The 22,353-nt window shown below is 29.4% G+C and overlaps 1 protein-coding gene across 1 annotated transcript; it reads right to left on the reverse strand.

Annotated features, from left to right (window-relative positions):
• Positions 1-430: 430 nt before the first annotated feature.
• MS3_00001673 (uncharacterized protein) lies at positions 431-20,669 on the reverse strand. Its single transcript, XM_012938371.3, has 3 exons — positions 20,335-20,669; positions 1,968-2,580; positions 431-1,113 (listed from the first exon to the last, which is right to left on the reverse strand). Exons 1-3 carry the CDS (start codon positions 20,503-20,505, stop codon positions 779-781), a joined length of 1,119 nt encoding a protein of 372 aa, XP_012793825.3. The 5' UTR covers positions 20,506-20,669; the 3' UTR covers positions 431-778.
• Positions 20,670-22,353: the final 1,684 nt, after the last annotated feature.

The following is a 22,353-nucleotide window of genomic DNA, read 5'->3' on the forward strand; positions in this document are numbered from 1 at the left end:
TGAAATACAGTAAATAATGGAATTAATTATTTGTAACAATTGGTCCGACTACATAATAAATTGTCCATTAAATTGGTTCCGACTACGTGATAACATGAATAGAAATCCAGATTAAGAGAATTTCTACCTACTGGTCGATGACCTAAAATGTTGATTTCTGCTCCAGCCGATACCTATCAGAAAATTGTCTTCTCCGTTTTTCACTGGAATTTATTATGTATTTTTAATAACCAACAACAATAAGAAATTAAATATATTTTTTTTCTTTCATAAGATTATGTACATTAACACAACTTTTAAACTGTACAATACGGTTGGTGTTGTTAAACATTTTTATTTAATGTTGATTCGCAGAAGTTAGTATTATATATATATATATATATATATATATATATATATATATATATATATATATATAGAGAGAGAGAGAGAGAGAGAGAGATCTGTTAATATTCTAACCCATGAAGGGGCGTGTTCCTTATATGTCTGTGCATAAGTGAATTGAAAGTGTTTGTAATGAAATTATACACTGTGCCATTTCCACCATACATTGGTAATAATGTACTATTTCTCCTATTTATTCTCTGACAAGAAAATACAGTGATAATGAGGTCAATAGTAATGGGGAAATATGAAATCAAGCGCTGTTTCATATATATTTATATATTGACTGATATCCATTTTACTCTTGAATTATTTTATAGAGAAAATCTTACTGAAAGTTGTGTTGTACGGAGAAATCAATTAAAATTTCATTTTTGGTCAATATGATTGTGAATTAATTAAAATTGTTAAGCCCATCTTTTGATATTTTGGTTAACATTAAGTTAGATAATGTATTAGACTGTCCTGCTATTGTTGTACCAATATCGTCAGTACTATTAGTAATAGTAGTAGTACCGGTGATACAAAGAAAATCCCTCGAATCCATACTTGAGGAATTTTGATTGATTAAATTTGGTGGTATCGTGAAAATTTCGTTTGAATTTTTTATTTTATTCCTTAACAAACCAGATGAAGTCGTTGTGGAAACCAGATTAAATTCACATGTTGAAGACTTTTCATTTTGTTCATGTTGATGCATACTTTCGAGTTGTTTTGTGAGTAAGGAATCTGGAACAAGGAGAAAGACTTGATAGATTTACATAAAACAACCTATTCGAATATTAAATAGTTACTACAGAAGAATGAATTTCATCACGTATTCCTAAAGATTTTAACTTATTCACAAAAATTAAATGTACTAAAAAATGAATTGTAATGTGTTTGTAAAGTGCATAAGATGCGAATTTCACTGTAATCATGAATCGATCTATGACCACCATTCAAAACGTGAAAGAAGTGAACGGCCGTTTCGTCCTAGTTTGAGACTTTTCAACATTGTGCATCCACGAACCATCACAGGGAACCTAGATCCACGACCTTCGGTTTCGTGAGCCAACACTCAACCTCTAGACCGTTGAGTCGGCAGAAAACAGTGTTAATGTCTGACTTCAATCAATCCACGACATTATGTGACTATATTCCATTGTCTCTGATGGGTAACTGCCTCACACCCGACTCGGATTAGCTCCAATTATCGGAGCTTCTCACTAGGACTCTTGAGATTTTCTCTCGAAGCTAGTTACTAGTGAGCACATGATTATATGCAAATGTTTTGAAATTACTATTGCATGGTACAATGATAATCTGTGACTAAATTATTTGAGTTTCATCGCTGAACTACAGCCACTATATATATAAACAGTAGATCACCACTTTTAATCTAAATGTATGTAACGTAAAGTCAGCATTTCTATAGACTGAATATGAATTTTCTAGATGGAAGTCAATAGCGAAGATTTACATGATGACAGTTTTTTCGTGAGAATAAAGACGATAAATCGATGAAAATCTAATATAAAAATTAACCAGGTTACAATTAGTAGATGGTTCACATACAACGATAAAGACACTGAAATACTTACCAATTTTTCTATGCCAGCCTTGTACTGCATCAAGGTTCTGTTTATCATTCTGTAAATCGGTTTGATATGCAATTAGATTTGGTGTACTAACTTCTGGAATATTATGGATTTGAGGCAATGCTAAACGTTGCTGTAAAATTTGATCAAATGGGCCAGCAGGATTCGATTCAACAAAGTATGGATTCACTTTCATATTATCCTTAATATGTTCTAGTTGTGAGAAAAAAGGATATGAATTTGCTTGAGATTTACGTATACTTGACTGGGAATGTTCAAATAATGGGTAATTTGTATTTGAACTACTATCGCCAAAATAAGTAGTTGGACTTTGTAAAAACAAATTATTGGTAGGATTTATGTCTAGCTTTGAACAATTTAAACCATCTAAACTCCTTGTTTGTGCTGTTGGTACTAGCTGTTGTATATAGGGATTCAGGTTATTACTACAAGTAATACTGTTGTAGGTATTGTCACCGTTCATTATATTTTTCATAGAGTTGTTTGTTGTTAAGCTTACGTTCTTTGTCAACGAATTACTATTGATTGTCATGCGGAATGGAGTTCCTGACTTTTTTCGTTTCTTCCATTTTGCTCGACGATTTTGAAACCAAACCTGAAGAAAAATTTCAATTATGTTTTAGCTTTATTCGTTAAGTTTAATAGTTTGATTAAAAGTAATTTTTCATTGTAAGAATTAATTAAAAGTACATAGAAAATTATTCTTCTATTAAATTCTGCTAGGTAGTTATGCTGATCAAGTTCAAATTTATTGAGAAGATTTTATGGTGATATGATTTAAGTAACTTCAAATGTATGATTCATGTATCAATTTACCGAATTACTTGAAGTACGATTTCTGCTATAATTTTTGTACGGTTGAAAATTTCGATTTTATTGGCTGGTAGGTAATTTACAATAACCTGTACCTTATAGTTAATTGTCTTCAGTGACACAACTATGTTCATTTTCATATTTAACATCATGTGTATAATGGTGCCATTTTTATTGAAAAAAAAATTTTTTGCCGTTCAATTTTTTCGTCTTTTAATATTTATTTAAATGGAGGGAGATTTATATCAATAATTACCTTTAAGTAATTAATTATCACTTAATCAAACTCCGTCTTTTTGGACGGTCAGTCACAGATTCATTCACAAACACACACTATGTTGTAATGTAAGATGGTGTTTGGAAGCATTCAGTTGGAAGCTTTGGAAGTAGGTTTTATTTTATTTGACATTCTTCAGTGAGGTGATTTTTAGATAACTGATGATCCCTGGCATATTTGACCTCGTTCCACCCACCTTCACAGTCAGAAACTTTATCAGTTAGTTATTCGAGTCGTTGCCCACCTCCTGTAGAACCGAGATACAACAGTAACAGGTCAAACTGTCTTGTGCTGCTTACTCTGGTTATACAATCAAAGTCAAATCTGATGTTTGTGATCTTCGAGTTAGCCATAATAGATTTCTCAACAAATTAGACTGTATAGATGGATGTGGTTTCATTCACTTACTCATTATCTTATCATTATTCAGAATAAACTTTCTATTTTTATTGCTTATTCATCTCTTTGTGATTATCATTTCGTTATTTTGTTTTGTTGGGGATCAAACAGTTTCGTTGATATTCGGCCTGTTTGAAGTGGATATTTTACCATATAAATCATTGAGCTCGGAGGGGAAACATCAGAAAAATTCTTGTTGTAAACTGAAAACCTTTATTATCATAAGCTTTTAGGATTTGAAATCGACATGTAATTTAATTGTATGATTTCAGATTATCCTTATATTCTGATCTGGTTAGCGTTTTTTTAGCGAGTTATTTTTCTACGGGATACGGTCGCAAACCCCATACCCAACCCTCTTCTTTATCCGGGCTTAGGACTGGCAGTAGCCTCAGAGGGGCTCCTGGCGGACATCGAACACATAATATTTAAATCTTGTTAATTAGAACTTGCTTACGCCTGTTACTCCCAATGGAGCGTAGGCCACCGACCAGCATTCTCCAACTCACTCTCTCCTGGGTCTTTTTTTCTAGTTCTATGGACAACAGTTGGATAGAATTAAAAAGGAAGGCCCAGGACAGAATGGGTTGGAGAATGCTGGTCAGCGGCCTACGCTCCATTGGGAGTAACAGGCGTAAGTGTGTTCTAATTATTAAGATTTAAGTTTTATATGTTTGGTGTCCATTCTACAACCACCAAATATTAAATACGAATCGAGAATTTTTCTGGAAACAATGCATTTTAGTTAACAAGTCTCGTGGGTTCAGCACATATTTGTTTTTAGAAGCCCCATTCAATTGTGTTAATTATGATATATATTTCGTACTGACTGATGTGAAAAAAATGTAAACTAATAAATCTTGACTTGCTGGCTCCGTAGTATCGTGATGGGTTTGAGAACCAATATGTGCAATTGTGAATATAACCGTTACCTTTTATATATTATTTTCTTATTTTTCTTCACAATCATTAATTAAATTCTTTGAAAATATTTTGTATAAACATAACATCTGTATTATGTACTGACTTTTATTAGTACATGTAAATTGTACACCTTAAGAAAATGCCTTAGAAACCATTTTTTGTTATTTAAACATGAACAAATGTCTTTTTATGACTAGTAAAATTTTATCCCCAATGATATATCAGGTCTTAATTATATTGATGATTGTTCGTATGTTTTAGAAATAAAATATCACCATACTCACTTTTGTGTTGATATAAAGCGTAGTTTTTATCAACAAAAAAGACAGAACAAAACAATTTTGTATTATCAATTGTGTTACTGTTCTACATTTATTATCTGAAGAATTGACTAACACTAAATTACGAAACATTAGAAAATTTAATTTTTCTACTCATTACCATATTACAAATATGTTACTTTTTCACATTAGTTCATTTGATGAGAGTTGTTTGTAAAAAATACCTGTCTTAATAAGCATCTATCATTAGACTATTGTATATTATTGTAAATCTTTTGATTCTCAATCTTAATCACTGAAAGGTATCATCATAAATCTTAGGATTTTCCCTAACATTTTATTGAATATACTACTTTTATTGATTGGGTTTTTTGTCAGTTACATTTCTAACAGAAGGGGTTTTGTGGAGATTTTAGTAATTTCAATAGTCCGCATCTCTCGGGGGGGCGGGATATTGGATGCGCACTGTTGAGGAGACTCATACTAGGACTAAACGGCCGTCCAGAGCTTTCAGGTTTTCCATGGTGGTCTAGCTTCAATTGACTCATGATTTCAACTATTGAAAGATACATTTCTGTATGAAATAAACTACTGTTAAATATGCCGTTGTTTATTTTTTCAGTCGAAGACATATAATTAAGTGTTATCAATTCTGACTCACATTATTTATTTACTTGTTGTCTTCTATCCATCCATAAATCTAAGATGAATTATTCTGTATAGGTTTGACATATCAAATATATATATAATCAGTTATATAAAACATTTGACCAGTGAAGTCATTTAACTATTGACAGTTATAACCAGTTTTAAGAAACTTACAAAACAATTAAAATAAAATTCTAATCGAATATCATAAAATTTCACATGGAAATAATGAAATTTTCTTGTAATTATTATATGAACTATTCTGTCTGTTTATTTTGAATTTTAACGTTATTCATGGGACAGAATAATCAATTTCAAGGAAGTTCAGTAATAGAATAAATGGTCTAGTAATTCTAAAGGATAATATATACTATTTGAAATTAGTTACAAATTACATCTTGATTTTATATAGTTAACCATTGGAAGCTAAGAAGTACTGATTATTTTTTCTTGCTTGTATGGCATGTTACTGGAGAACTTCATACTGGGACGAAATATATATCCATTGAGTTTTAATTTTCGATAGTCCTAATGATGGATAGTGTGTTATTTGCAATGAAATAGTAAATATTAAAAAAAAAGTATATAATAGTCATCGCTTATAAGACAGATAAAGAAATTAAAAATATCAAGAAATTCTATATCCTAGAACAATAAAAAGGATTTCAAAGAAATTTATCCGTTCATGAGCAAATGACAATTATAAACTTATTCATTGGTAATCACATGACAATTATATATCATCTTTCCATACACGAAACTCTAGATAGTAGTTTTGAATTATTTTAATACTATCTTTATCTACAAGTTGACCAAAAGTGATTTTCAGTATCTGGATTTGTGGAGATTGTAATATTTTCACAATTGAAATCACGAGTCTGTCTAAGCTAAACCACCATCATGTGCACACTAGTGACTAGCTTCGAGAGAAAATCTCAAGAGTCCTAGTGAGAAGCTCCGATAATTGGAGCTAATCTGTATTGGGTGTGAGGTAGTTACCCATCAGAGACAATGGAATATAGTCACATAATGTCGTGGATTGATTAAAGTCAAACATTAACACTGTTTTCTGCCGACTCGACGGTCTAGAGGTTGAGTGTTCGCTCACGAAACCGAGGGTCCTGAGTCCGAGCCCCGTATGCAGGGTCGTGGATGAGCACTGCTGAGGAGTATCACACTACGAAGGGTCGGCTATTCAGTGCTTCCAGGTTTTCCATGGTGATCTAGCTTAAATTGACTCATGAATTTAACTATTAATATTTATTTTTTGAAGTTGAGTTCATATAATGAGTCGGATAACTTGATTAAATACAGAATGAGAAACTTTTTATAATAATATTATCAATGTAAATCTAGGCAATTCGCAATTGATGAGAATCCTTGGAATATAATGAATTCATATTATTCTGAAGATCATTTTCTCTTTTTATTTAAATCTATGAAGTGATCAGAATGTATGAACTTTATGGTGAAATATGAAACAGAAGCTACCTATATATAGAAAGTATTCGAATATGGGTAAACTAATAATATGAAAGATAAGTCCTAAAAAAATAATCCATACGAGAATAGCAAACGTTCAACCAAATAACTGATTATTGTTTAGTTTAGAATGGGTTGATCTCTTATACAATCGATATACTAGAATGAGTGTATTGCAATGGAAAGTTACATAATGACTAACATAACTGAATAGTAATTTTCAAATTCCAAATATTTTACAGTGAGTTATATAATTATGTATTATCTATTTGAATTCGCTTTATTAAAACTAATTCGAAATTGTATTATTCATGAAATTGTAACTTCATATTGTCTGATGTCCAGAATGAACTTTACTTATCTAACTCATTATTTTAAATCAGCTACGATTACATTTTCTCATTACATTTCATAAGCAACTTAATGAACTCTTCTAAAAAACACAGTTCTGTCGATTAAATGCATAATTCTTTCGCGGTAGATTGTTTTATTTTTCTTGTTCAACTTCATAATTTACGTATTTACAAATAAATGATTCGGTTAAAACATTTCAGAAATTTCGTCTTCATTTTCCCTTAGTTAATCATTAAGCAGATATCTCATTACTTTTTAAAAAGGATTCAATTCACCAGTGTATTATAGTGTATAATTATTAAAGATCTTCAACAGTAGTACAACACATATCTTAGTATTAACAATAACGAATAAACGAGGTGAATAAATAAGAAACTTAATTACTACTTCAATATAAACAACTAATTGATTATGTGGAAAATTATTTTCTGTTATTAATTTCCTTTATTTGACAGTTCCTATCTATCCGTTGTATGTGAATAGATCTTTGTTTGTATATGTATATGTTTTTATGTATATAGGAGAGAGTGAGAGCAATAGAGTACGAGAAAATCGAGATTGGAACCTTATCAAAACAATAAAATTGTAATTCATTAAAATGACAAGTATATTTGTATACTTAACCTACCGCTAACTTTTTCATATATTGAACAACAAAAAGGGAATGTTAAATTTAAACAAAATACATATAATCCATTAACAGAAGTAACAACAACAGAAAAGATAAGTGATTTGAACAAAATACATTAAAAAATAATAACCTAATACTTTGCCCCACCATCCCTTGAGTTTATTCACCCCTCTTCTCGTTATTTTCCCCTTTTATCCTATTTCATTTTTATTGATGATATTGTTTATTGTGATTTTGGTTACTCCCAGAAAAAAATTTATGCAATAAAATAGTGAATAGCTGACTAAATTGTTTTATGTCACGCACATCAATAACAAAATAGTTGTTATTGTTTTATTTTTTCTTCCATAGGAAAAGATAAAGTCACGGTTAAAGGTTTTTTCTTCTATTTGCCATTGTTAAACGTGTGTTTATATTCGCGTGTGTATGTGTGTATTTGTGCAAAGACTTGTCAGTATCTTATGTAAGATAAAGTGAGACAATAAATAGCCTGATAGTGTTGACACATAAATAAGGAATTGAAATGTATTTCATGTATTCACTCACACACATTCATTAATGTACTAACAGAATTGAGTAAATATGAGTACAAACATCCCTAGCATTTGATACCAAAAATAACTTTATTGGTTCATAGTAGTGTCCTATTTAACAGTTTATCTTTCAATTCAATAATGGACAAATTTTTTTAAAAAAAGGAACACATTTTAATCAACATTTATAGACCACATCTAGAAATAATCATTTTAATTTTATTTCCAGAAAAACATCAATGATCTCATTTGATAATATCAATTTTCTTATCACTTGCCTATTCATTGTATGTGTACGCATGCATGTATGTAGATGTGTAGAGTGAAATCGAAAGAGAGGGATGGTATTGTAGTTCATAGTCGAAAAAATGATTTCAGTAAATGATCAATAATGACAAAAACACATCGGAAAATTGAAAATCGAGTGACCATCAAAGTGAAATACTGAATACACTTATCATGAGAATGATAGGAAATGAAATTGGGTTCCTAATAATAATAATAATAATAATAACGCTACTATTCTCTATAAGTTTAGACAAGCTGGTAAATTCCACTTTACAATTATCAGTGTTTTGTTATCATTTCTAGATATGCGACCTGTTTATTCATGTATTAATCATTTTCTTGATTGGTTCATCTATTTATATCAAATTACCCATTTTTAAATTATACTACTACATATCCTTACTGTTCGTTTTGCATTTTCCACCTTGAGTTCGAACCCCGGCTGTACACTTTTTACATATGATAATTGAGTTAAGGTTTAGATACAGATTGTATCTTAGTATATCATTGTGGAGTTATTTCTTCCGTGTTAATTTGTTAGAAAGAAAATAAAAATTCTAACTAATAACTCTACAAATCCGATCGATTATAAATTGATAATACATCATAATGGGTAGTGTGTTTTCATCAGATAATACAAATAACAAAGTACATATATACTTATTGAGTTTTTAATTCCCACAAAAGTTACCACTTGATTATTTAAAGTCAGTTACAAGTGGGACACAATTTAGCTCTGTGAAGAAAGTTACATTCTCAAATCATATAACCATAGCTTCCTTTGTCTAAAAATATTCTTTCATGCAATATTTCATACAATTGTGTATACAATATAATATACTGCAATAGAAATACATTTTATCTTCAGATACCACGAAGAAGTAAAAATATTTTTATAACCACGTAGATTATTCGATAATTTCTTGATTGGTATTTTGGTTTGTATTTCCTTTTGAATAGGTATGCTATAATATACTGATCAACTATGAGTGAATTTTTAAAATTATATGGTACAGCATGTAGTCAAAAGTGTATTGATAGTTAATGACAATATTCTACATATATATTTAGAACTGTTATGTAACTTTGTATTTGTTTTTCAAACTTGCCAACGTCTTTAAAATTCTTGTAAGATACAAAAATGAAATGTTATGATTATATTTCTACCTGTGTGATTTCATCTTCTGGACGGAAATCCGTTAAGTATTGTTTTAAATTGAAAGTGTTCTAAATCATATACTTCACGATGTGCAGAAATATCAAAAGAAAATATTTGACTTGTGACTGAGTAATAACCGAAGTATATACCATTAGGTTCCTGTAATTCAGAAGCAAGTTTAGTTGATTTTCTGAAAACGTTGATTAAATAATAATGATTTGTTGTGTAATAATGTTCAAACTGTTTGTAGTTAATGAAAAGTTATGAACCTGCATTTCATGATTTATTTCATTAATTGATATAATGTATTTGAAACTGATAAGAAAATCATTCTCGCTTAAAGGATTTGACTTCACTTTGTTAATTTGTACAGTCAAAAATATAAAATTAAGCAACTCACTAACTGAATTCAGGTTTCTGTATTTAAATTTGAGTTAGTTGTTAAAACTAGCATCTCTATTCAGTGATCTGAATTTAAGTAAGTGCAACAGCGTAATAATCAGTGACCAAATGAAGAAAAAGTTGGCATTTTTAACACGTATTTCCCACTTTGTAATGAGAAAATATAAACTCATTATTTTACCCATCAGTCGACTAGTAATAGCCATGTGCATGGATTACATCATATATTGTCTTTAGACAACCAACGAAACTAGAAAGCAATAGACAGTTGTTTCATCCTAGTATGGGACTTCTCTGTGGTGTACGTCTACGACTCCACTACAGGTAAAACTAATAACATTCGGCCTCATATGAGAGCGCTTAACCTCTAGACCATCAGACGGGCAGCCAATGATGTACATGCCTAATTTCAATCAGTTCACGATGTCGCGCGACTATCATCATTGCTTGCGATAGATTTCTGTCTCACCTTCAACGTCGTTTGACTAGTTATGTATCCGGTATTTCTCGATTTTCACTGGTTATCTAACTAAGATCAGCAAGTGATTTGAACCATGAAAATCTAATAATCTCCTCAAACCATCTACAATAATAATTAGGTGCTCACTACAGACAAACTTCAAGATACAATTCTAGGATTTCTAATGAGAATTCGTGACTAGTAGAATTCAACCATGTAGAATATGGGACAGTTATCCATCGTGGGCAATTGGATAATGGTCGCATGACATCATGAATTGATTGAAGTTAAACATATATCAATGGATCTCAGCCCAGTGGTCTAAAGACCAAGTGCTTGTACATGAGACGGAAGGTTGTCCTTTCGATCTGTAATGAACAGTTTCTATCCAATATTCATTCATATTTTTATTTCCTTAAGAAAAATTAAGAACCATACATGACCCTAGTTGATTAACGCCTAAAGGAAATGAAATTTCTTTGCAATAAAACAGAAAGCATAATCTGAAATGAAGTATTTTTACTAGTGAGAAACACTTTTTTCACAGATTGAAATCATGAGTCAATTGAAGCTAGACTACCACGGAAAACCTGGAAGCACTGGACGGCCGTTTCGTCCTAGTATGGGACTCCTCAGCAGTGCGCATCCACGATTCCGCACCCCGCGAGATTCGAACCCAGGACCTACTAGTTTCGCGCGCGAGCACTTAACCACTAGACCACTGAGCTGGCATCCAACAGTGTTAATGTCTAATTTCAACCAATCCACGAAATTGCGCCACCGTACATCATTGTCTTCAGTGAGCTGATATCTCACAACAGACCTGATTGAACTCCACTGGTAACGGCTTCTCACTAGAACTCCAGGAGTATCTCTTGAAGTCAGTCACTAGTGAGCAGATGATTATTATCAGAGGGGGTTTTGTGGAGATTTTTAGAAATTTCACAGATTGAAATCATTTTTTTTCATTTTATTAAGTGAATACTTAGTGAAATGAACTAGTTTTATAATCCTTTCAACATATTGTCAATTTTATTATCATCATTATAATTTAGCGTGATACAATGATTATACTTATTATTTTGTTTTTCATTTTAGAAGAACAAATCCATTATCTTTAATTTTTCCTTTATTTTATTCATTTATTTAAACTAACCACTAAATCGATCATGTACACTTATATCAATTAATGCATACAAACAATATTTATAGTTTATATAAATTTCTTATTCTCTTCATCTTTCCTATTCACATACACATACACAATATTATTCATTTATCCTTAACAAAAGTGTCATCATTAATATTCCATATAGATAGAATGATATCACTCTCTCTCTCTCTTTATATTGTTTTCTTACTTCAAAAATCTGACATTCACAATTGATTAGATTAGGAAAGCGGGAAATATAATAAAATAATTCTACTAAAAAACCCATTATTATTATTATTATTATCGTCATCATTATTATCGTTATTCTTTTCATTCATAAACTAATTCTTTTAATTAAATACTTTTGGAATGAGCAATAAGACCAAAAAAGTTGATATAATAAAAAAACTTTTACATTTCACTATCGGTTTTTACTTTACTAGAATAATAACATTTTCATACGTTTAATGATTTTGATAATGATGATGATGATGATGATGATGATGATGATGCTGGTGATCGTAGTTTCATTCATATATTTTACGCATTAAATGAACAAAAAACCCTGACTATTTCTCATTTCCTCATTGCCTCCTGATATATAAACAAATATGCAAACATGTAATGTATAATCAATCAATCAAATAGTCTAATACATATATATTTACATACCGCATAAATTAAAGATGATTAGGCTATAATGGATTAAAATGAGTAATAAAAAAGCTGAGTGGATTAGTGAGTGAGAGATGGAAAGATAAACATTAAATATAAAAATTCGATAGCAAAACAGAAGGAAGAAATACCAACAAAAAAGTAGCATATATATCATAAAAGTATACGGAGTTAGGAAATCGAAGAGTAATGGAAAATAACAGTGGGAAAAATGGAGGACAGTTATTCTACTATCTATTTATATCAATTTTATTGTTGACAAGTTGATTCATAATCAAAGAGGGGTTTTGTGGATATTACAGTAATTTTAATAGTTGAATTTATGAGGCAGGATCGTGGGTGCGCACTGCTGAGGAGTCCTATATGTTGTGTCTTCATGGCCCGCTAGTTATCACGTAATTTATTCGCCAATGAAAATACAACTTATTCGCTCTTGTACTGTACTAAACCAATGACGTTCGTTCGGTGTGATCAGCCTAGCGTCCTATTGGTCCGTTGCTCGCCTAGCCCGTCCAGCTGAGTCCAGAATGCCAATAGCAGCCTCCACTATGCAAATCGTTTATTTCAAACATACTAGGTTTATATACCAACCAAACAGACAGCAACGCACCATAAAATAGGAAATAACATTCGTACAAAATATAGCCGAAAATGGCTGTGAACGTGGAAGACAGTAATTAATAAACTGATTATAACTTGGGAACAGTAAATCGCACAATAATCATCTATAAGTCAGAACGAAGCTTATAATACAAGGAATATATATACACATTCTAGTTACTGAATATTTCTACCATAAGAATATATAAATAATATTAATCCATTAATAGGTCTCAGAAGTTACTCTTAATGTAATCTTCACTAGGATATAACACCATACTAGGATGAAACGAGCGTCCAGTCCTTCCAGGTTATCCATGTTCGTCTAGCTTCAATTGACTCATGAATCCAACTATAAAAATTGATTCATTTTAATTTTTTAATTCATAAAGGAGTAGGTAACATGGAATCTTTTGGTCATATTTTAATTATAATCTTATTTCCTAATTTTATTCACTATTTTACTCGATGAAATAGAGATGGAACACTGTTTTCAACCATAAGTTTATGATTTCATTAGTAAATTTACAATATTTTAAAAGATAATTCATCTTATTCATGTTACATACTTCTTTGTAATCATCATAAACCCAAAATACATAGCACAAAACTATGATGTAATTACTTTCAAATTATTGCATAATGAATGCTTATATATTGGGATATTTTCTTAGCTATTTCCACTATAGAAGTTAATCCGTACTAGTTACAAGTTCTACATTAGAATTATATTTCAGTATATTTTAACATAAACAGTTCCTAGTCATGTTTCGTTGTTAACTAACAAGTGAAAACATAAAAAAAATTGACTGAATTCATAAAACTATGATTACTCATTTGAATTTTTTTATTTAAAAAAAAACAATGATAATTTTGATCAATTTTCTTTTGGTGGATAAGTTATACTATAGGCTCTCTTCTTTTTTTCTTTCTATCTTCCTACTGATTTTAAACAAACCGCAATCTATCTTCTAATTAACAAGTGAAAACAAAAAAAGGAAGAAAAGAAAAGAAAAAACGAATAGAGACAAATCAAAATAATTTACAAAAGTCAATTGATTGTATATATATATATATATATATATATATATATATATATATATATATATATATATATATATATATAAACAGATTAAGAAAATACAATCAGATTGAAGTAAAGGGTGATGTGGATTTGAAAAGAATAGTGTGTTTGATTTTCATCAAAACTGGGAAATAAATAGAGAAACTTAAAAGAGACAGATAGATACAAAGCTATAAGAAATACTTTTTTGGAAATTCAAGAAACAGTTGAATATTTTATTTCATAAATCATAATTTATCCTGTTGCCAGTGAATATCATAAGTGTGTGTGTGTGATTATGTTTTTTCTGTGATGACATTTTTATTTACAAATCACAAATGTATAATCAAATAAACAAATGAGAATTGAAAAGGAACATAAATAAACAAATAAATAGATGAGTGAATTTTAAAAGAAAAACATCAGTCTACGTTTTTATTTTTCCTTATTTTTATATATATGTAGACATTTTACTTCCCAGTACAATTCATTTCTGTCTAGTATTGTTACTTCTCATTTCACATGAGTTACCATATGTTTTTATGATTGTTTTAAGAAATTAAATGTTAAGTACATATAAATTATGTGAGTATACATTTTAAATTAGTATGGACTTAATGATGTTGTAGTGAACGAGAATACAGGCGGGGACAACCAAGTGTATTTGGATAGAAAACTAAAGGATCTCTTAGTAAAATGTGAGTAAATAATTCATTTGCAAAATGTCAATCAATTGTTTCAGACTTGATTATCTCTTCATTTTTACACCAATCATTCTCTTTTCTCGTTTTTTTCTCTTAGATTTACTTAACCTTCTGCTACCAGGCATTTCACTTTCTATTGGTGATACATACTACTTATATTTGTCAACATCAGTAGCATACACCACAATATCACCTTTGATTATTTACTGTTAAAAGATTTTTTCAAAACCATACATTAAAACGGTTTTAAGAAAATAATCCATAATTGGACTATTAGAATTTAAAACACAGATGTATAAAGGAAGAATATTTTCTTTTCCTTGAAAAAGCTTGGATCAGACTGTCAGGTGAAACGTTGGAATTACTTCAACTTCCTTCGCTGAGATTTTACAAATACATTCTTCCTTTTTAATTAATGAAATGACTAATAAGGAATGTTATGTTGAATAAGTTGCTATGTTAAAATTATATGCTAAAACTTTAAGCGATATATTTACCCTAAACTTGATCATTCTTTTGAATCATTAATTTTTGTGTATTACTTCAGGAACTGATAAGAATTTATTGAAATGAATATTCTTCACCTACATATATGCGATAATGGGAATTTTTAAACAGACAACCTTTATTAATATGGGGATTTGTAGAAATTTTTAAAATTTTCATAGATTAAATCACAGACTGATGTTAATTGTATCACTTCTGAAATCAAGTTTTTAATCCTAGTATAAGATTCCAGAGCTTTTTGGTTTTTAATGGTAGTCTAACCAAGGTCAGTATGTGATTTAATCTATGAAGATAGTCTTTGGTATTTATAAGCAAAAGTTGAAAAGCTCATAAAAATAAGTTTATAAACACTACTGAAATAAGATGATAGAAATCTGTCAGACATCATAAGGCAGGTATATCTTAAGCTTTGATGAAATAGATATTTTAGAAATATTCTAAAGATGATTAATGAAGATAGTTTGTTTTGTTATCACTGTCTGTAACAACAGTGTCGTGTTTAATACACTTTATAATTACCCAATCAACTTTGCAAGTTTATCACTGTGGACATGAAACATTGATTCAAGTCCTTATGTCAACTGATACAAAACGGAACTGTTGATCGTATGATTATATTTTATACATTCATAAATAAATATATATATAACTATGTAAACTGAAATACGAAATCGTTCTACGTGTTAGCATAAGTCCGACTCGCAAGTTTCATCTATTCATTTCATTCATAGTTTGTCGGTTCATATGAAATCTAATCTTCTAAATACATTCCGCATTTGGCTTTTAAATACTACAGTTGTATTAACCAGGTTCATCAACATATAACGTACGAAACTAATATGATCGATATTTCATTCATAGCCGTCATCGTCATTAATAATGAAGTCAGAATGTGACTATATATATTGATAACGAAATAATTTGATTAACTTGTGAATTAATTCTGATTTCTTAAAGTTATTTATCCTGGATTAGTTACTAGATTATAGTGAACACGTCTCATTACCTATATAACATCTCTTTATCTTTATATCATGAATAACTTTATAGGTATTAACAACATTCAACAAAAGGAATTAACAATAGTCTTGGAAATTAGTAATTTTAAAATTGCTCTGTAATACAATCATTTCTATAACAGTTAGAAACTAAATTAATCATGTTAGAATATCATACAATTTACCTATATATTTATACTATCTAACATTTAAGTTTCTATGTGAATTTCTGTACATATTAGTATTATAGTTTAATCTAGATAACTCTATCCACTCGAACATGTAAACTGATAGGAACTGGGCCGTTGGATTCGTAATAAAACGTTTTTTTAAAAAAAACTGAATGTTTACTTTTCTTCAAATTATTTTGTTCGTTCACTGCATGCATCATAAATGTTTAATATTTTGTAGATCACCAGCAACCAATACATATCTTCAACTTTTAGAGGTGATATTTAGAAACTATAATTTGATACAGAGTGTACTGCTTATCAATATAACGATGTTTAACAGACAGATATTTAACTTACTAACTAATTAGTATCACAGGTTGAAATCATGAGTCGATTGAAGCTAGACCACCATGGAAAACCTGGAAGCATGGACGGCCGTTTCGCCCTAGTATGGTGGTCTAGCTTCAATCGACTCATGATTTCAACCTGTGAAATTTCTAAAACTCTCCACAAAACCCATTTTGATAATTAGTATCAATCGGAAAAAATCTAAATTTCGTGTTCATAAACAGTGTTTTGCTAAGTGTTTCAGGAATGAAAAAAAATCAACATACTCAATAATTAACAGATCATAAAGATCAGTTATGAAGAAACGTGTTACATTTAGAGTAAGAGAAACATGTCTTAAACATTCTTATCAATTAATATAGAGTTTTTACGTTCTATCAATGCCATGACTAATCATTTATATATGAATTGAAATAGAAATCATATTACTAGTCAAATCTCTTATGTTATTCACTTGGTGAATAATAACTTTCACTTGTTATGAAAATGGTATGTTTTTATTATAAGCATGTAGGAAAAATGATAAAGTAGAACCTTGCTAATTTTAATTAAAAAATATTCAGACATAGTTATATACTACTTTTAAAAATATAATTACGTGCTTCACTATTTTTGTTTTTTTTTTCTTAAATTTTAAAATCGGACATTTCCCTTTTCAATTTTTTTCTTCACTTATTTTCTGTTACTATTTTTGTATTCCATTTAGTTTACATGTTTTATTGTGAGTGTGCAAATATTCATTAACACTTTGTTATGATGAACTGATTACCTTTTGTTCATATTACTGCTATTATTATCATTGTTGTGATTGCGATTTTAACTGGTGTCTTCTATGCTCTACCACAATGAAATAATAATCATAATAAAACAATGCCAAGTGTTACACCTTAGTTATGTTTATTTATTTGTTTCTACATCGAATAATGAAATAATTTTTAGAAAAAAAATAGAAAAATGATGTGATGAGATAAACTACACAACATGAAAAGTAAAGAAAACGGAACAGATTAAATATTTATCGTGTAGTTAATATTCGTCAACAGTGAGAACATTATTATCATTACTGTTACTATAACTAGTAATAGTAGTGATGTTGATGGTAGTAGGAGCATGAAAAAAAAATAAGCGAAAAGGTGAAATTTTGTTTTCAATTTTTTTTAGCAAAGTGATAATTTCATTGTTTGTCGTTTGGTTTTTCACTAGCTTCTCTTAAATAATTTTTTTCATAATTTTGTTTACTCTAATTCTTCTCTCTTATCTAATCTATAAAATAAAATCTTAGAAAGAAAAATGGGAACGGTTGAACAAAAAAAATATAAACTTTTAAGAAAATTCACACAATAAATACAAATTTTTCATGTATTGAAAAATAAAATTTTAAAAGAGAGGGGGTGGAAGTAAGGATGACTGAAGGTGAAGGATAAAGGGAGTTGAAGAAAAAGAGGTTAACTGATGAAGAAATCAAATATAGCTGAATGTTTAAGTAAAATGAATTGTTCAATACACACATTCGCCTTTTATGGGTATGTATATATACATACTCATATATATATATATATATATATATATATATATATATATATATGAACTTTATTTTATATATATATCATAGAAAAACGAAAGAATTTCGCTAAAATAAATAAACAAATTTACTACATTCCAAACGTTTTATCACTTAATTTCCTCTAAGTGATAATGATAATAGTAATTAATATTATTATCTATTCAATATGATTTATTTATTTATCATTGATGTGTTATGTTGATGATGATGATTTTATTCTTTCAATATTCTATTTCTGTTATTTTCTCACTTTATTCTATAAGGCCATTTAATGTTTCGAAGAAAGTGGACTCGTTAAATCTTTTTTTGTTGATATTTATTTATTTACATGTTTAAGAATGTGTAAAAGGTTAAATTGAGAGGATTTAATTTGTCTGTGGAAATCAGCGCTCATGTATCCTCCTGAACGTACATATACTAGTATATACTATAAATTGAAGAAGTGGATATCCATGAAATTAGTCGAAAATTATTTTTATCGGGTGAACAATAGAGAGTTTATTGTATCTGACAATGATCTCATTCTGTCTTAAAACTCTTCAAAAAAATATACATATCCTTAATAGTCATTTCAAGAATTGCTGTGTAACTCTCGAACTCTTTAAAAAAACATATTGAAGATGGTTTACTTCATGAAGTGTTAACAGTTAGTGAGCTATATAAGACAAAGTATCTCTGGATATCTTTTCAGAAGTCTAAATTTATAATTACATAAATAACGCAAATCACTACATTCATAATATTAAGATAAAAGTAAACTTATTGAGATAATAAGTTGGAATAAGATAGTATATATTTAAAACTTAAGTTATTATTCAGTTACTTTCAAATCGTACAAAATCTCGATAAATCCTATCAAATCTCTATTAAAAATTGTTATGATTGACTGAAGTTAAGATTTGTAAAACAATTCATCAAACTGTTTTCCGGTTCTAATAAGTTTCATCAACAGTACAGAATAATTGACTAACATTAGAATTAGCAAATATTTACTAAAATTCTGTATGATGTTTTCTTGTGGGCACTCTATGATGATTATTATACTCTTATGACAGAGAAAATACTTAGATACTTTTGTTGAACATATATGTAATCACATTTAAGAAAGGAAAAAAGCTTTCAAACTTTATAGGCAATTGGCGAGGAGTCTGACGAGAAGTCCTATACTAAGACGAAGCCGTGACCAGTGGAGTGCAATCTGTGTCAAGTATGAGAGAGTTATCCACCTCAAACAATGGATGAATGGTTGAGCAAGATAATAAGTCAATTGGGGGTGAATATTATTACCATTGAATGCCGACCCACGTTAAGCATTTGCATGTGAAACCAAAGGTTCTAGGTTTGAGTCCCACGCGCGGTATCATGAGTGCACATTATTGTGCTGTCTTAATGTGTTGATTCTCGAATCAAAGAAATTCATAAATGTGACCAAATATTTGTTGTAATTGCCAAACAAAAACAATACCATCAGGGGCAAATTAAATATTCTACTACAAATACTAATATTCACTTTATATTATTTTACAATAATTTCTTACTGAACAAAATTTGTTTCCATTATTTAAAGTTACAAAAACTAAAAGAGAAATGAAAGTGGAAAACTAAGGACTTGAAAACAAATCAAATAAACACACTTGTTTTGGATTGTAAATAAAAATCTTGGTTCAACGGTTTAGGTATTCTTGTAATAAATTATAATTTTATACTGATTATATATTGAGGCATTAGTTTTATACCTTACTACATTTAATATTTAGTTTGCCGATACTACCCTAGGCATTAACAACCACATATTTGGATTACTTAAGAACAAGTCATATCCTTCAGTTTTGCTAAATAAACAAAAAAGACAGAAAATAGTTTCTTTTAGAGGTAAATATATTTACTTTAGTAAACAAAGTCTATTAACATACCTGTACACGTGATTCAGTAAGACCAATTCGTAAAGCTAACTCTTCTCTCATAAAAATGTCAGGATAATGTGTTTTGGAAAATGCTCTTTCTAATTCATTCAATTGATTCGGTGTAAATCGTGTACGATGACGCTTTTGTTTTACACATGTATTACTTGATGGTAATTTCATATCAGATATACTACAAATCCCAGTGTTATTGTTGCTATTATTATTATGACTACAATTGTCGACAGTATTAGTTAGATTAGTATTAGAAGTAATGTTATTACTCTTATTGCAAATACCATTGTATTTTTCATAATTTAAACATTCAGAACTTGTTTCATTTGATGATAAATTTGAAGATGGTCCAGTACTATCATATGTTAAATTCAAATCTTCTAATTGGGAATATGTACTACTGTCAGTTGTATGAGTAGTACCAATATAAGTTGATTGAATACAAGCTTGTAATTTATCCATTGAAACAATATTATTTTCATAATCAGTATAATTTTCTCGTTGCGTTTGATAAACAGGCGTAGAATGTGAAATTTGTTGCTGTGTTTGTTGTGATTGAAATAAATGTTGTTGTGTGGAACAAATATTTTGACCTTTAATTTCAAATGATGAACTATTGTTTAACTTTGGAGGATTAAATAATCTCATCAACTGATCATTTTTATAATGACCATTTTCTAGATTACCATCATCTGTGTTGTAATTATCTACTGAAGTTGGGTGAAATTGTTTTCTTTGTACAGGGGATTTATTATCAAGATGATCGAAAAATTTGTTAAAATTGTTCACTGTTTGATCTTGAGGAAATTTGGCAATATTTCCAATTGTATTAATGTGTTGTTGTAGATTTGACTGCTGTAAAAGAACACCATTAGTGTAAGTTGATATTTGATTGTTATTTTTGTCTAAAGTCTGAAATGTTTAAAGTTATAAACAAAAAAATCAATGAGTTTCAAGTTAACAGCCTAAATATACTGAAAATGAGAAAACATGATAAAAGGTAGAGTATTAAAAGTATCTTAGACATTCTCGCATTTTTCATAGTCAAAAAAGCCAAGTAAAATTGACAAATATAGATATATAGATATAGAATATAGATAGTTGACTATTTCTGTCACAACTGATCTGTGTCGACATTGAGATTTAATACGCAAGTATTTTAATTGGACTGGAACTCAAGATTTTCAAAAGAATTTGTAGCTAATTGGTCACTCGGTAGTAAGCAATGTCATTCTGATCAGTGGTTATTCAGTTTTATTGAGCAAGTGGCAATGTAGACACAAAGGTAAACAATTAGACACCATGGTATGATTTATTTTGTCGGAAGCAATTTACGGTTAAATTTGATTCCAGGTATCTTTCTTTCGGTGCATGTCTTTAGAGCTTACATACAATACTGAGGAAAATAACGCATCCTATGGTAAAAATTTACCTTCAAACAACTATCATAATGTCGAGTCACAGTCTTAGTGACCATATAACAATTATATTCATAAAATTCAATAAGTACTAAAAATATTTGTTTTAATAATTATTGTAGGCATCCTAGAATTAAGGGAAGTTTGTTTAAACTGGTTAGAAGTAACAGCTCTAACCAAGGCACAAACGTGAATCTTAAAAGAACCATCAATAACATTCAAAGTGTAGATATACCTTTTTGATGAATGATAAGCAACACAGCCTAGATCCAAAGTATTCTATCATTTATCTTCAACCACTTAACCATTTATTAATAAAGTGAAATTAAACAGTTTTTGAACAATCTTTTTATGACTAATCAAAACCAGGACTTTTAATTTTTCAATACGGAAAATGAACAGAAGATAACAGATTCAAGTTATCATAAATGTAATCATTTAATTCTTTACTACACTATATAATTTACATTGGTGAATTACTGATATACTTTTTAAAAGAAAGATCCGGTTAAATTAGGACTGTCGTTTAAACACTTGATGGAATCGATTATGTTTGATAGAACACTCATATCACTATTGATCTGTGTCATGACGAGAA

This window comes from Schistosoma haematobium, chromosome 1 (genome assembly GCF_000699445.3).
Source record: "Schistosoma haematobium chromosome 1, whole genome shotgun sequence".
In the NCBI taxonomy this organism is placed as follows: domain Eukaryota; kingdom Metazoa; phylum Platyhelminthes; class Trematoda; order Strigeidida; family Schistosomatidae; genus Schistosoma; species Schistosoma haematobium.

Excerpts from the sequence above, each read along its gene's own strand:
- MS3_00001673 (XM_012938371.3), bottom strand. The coding sequence starts at position 20,505 with ATGAAATTACCATCAAGTAATACATGTGTAAAACAAAAGCGTCATCGT. Across the intron at positions 2,581-20,334 it reads TTACTGAATCACGTGTACAG|GTTTGGTTTCAAAATCGTCG; the intron begins GTATGTTAATAG and ends ATTTTTCTTCAG. Across the intron at positions 1,114-1,967 it reads AGGCTGGCATAGAAAAATTG|ATTCCTTACTCACAAAACAA; the intron begins GTAAGTATTTCA and ends TCCTTGTTCCAG.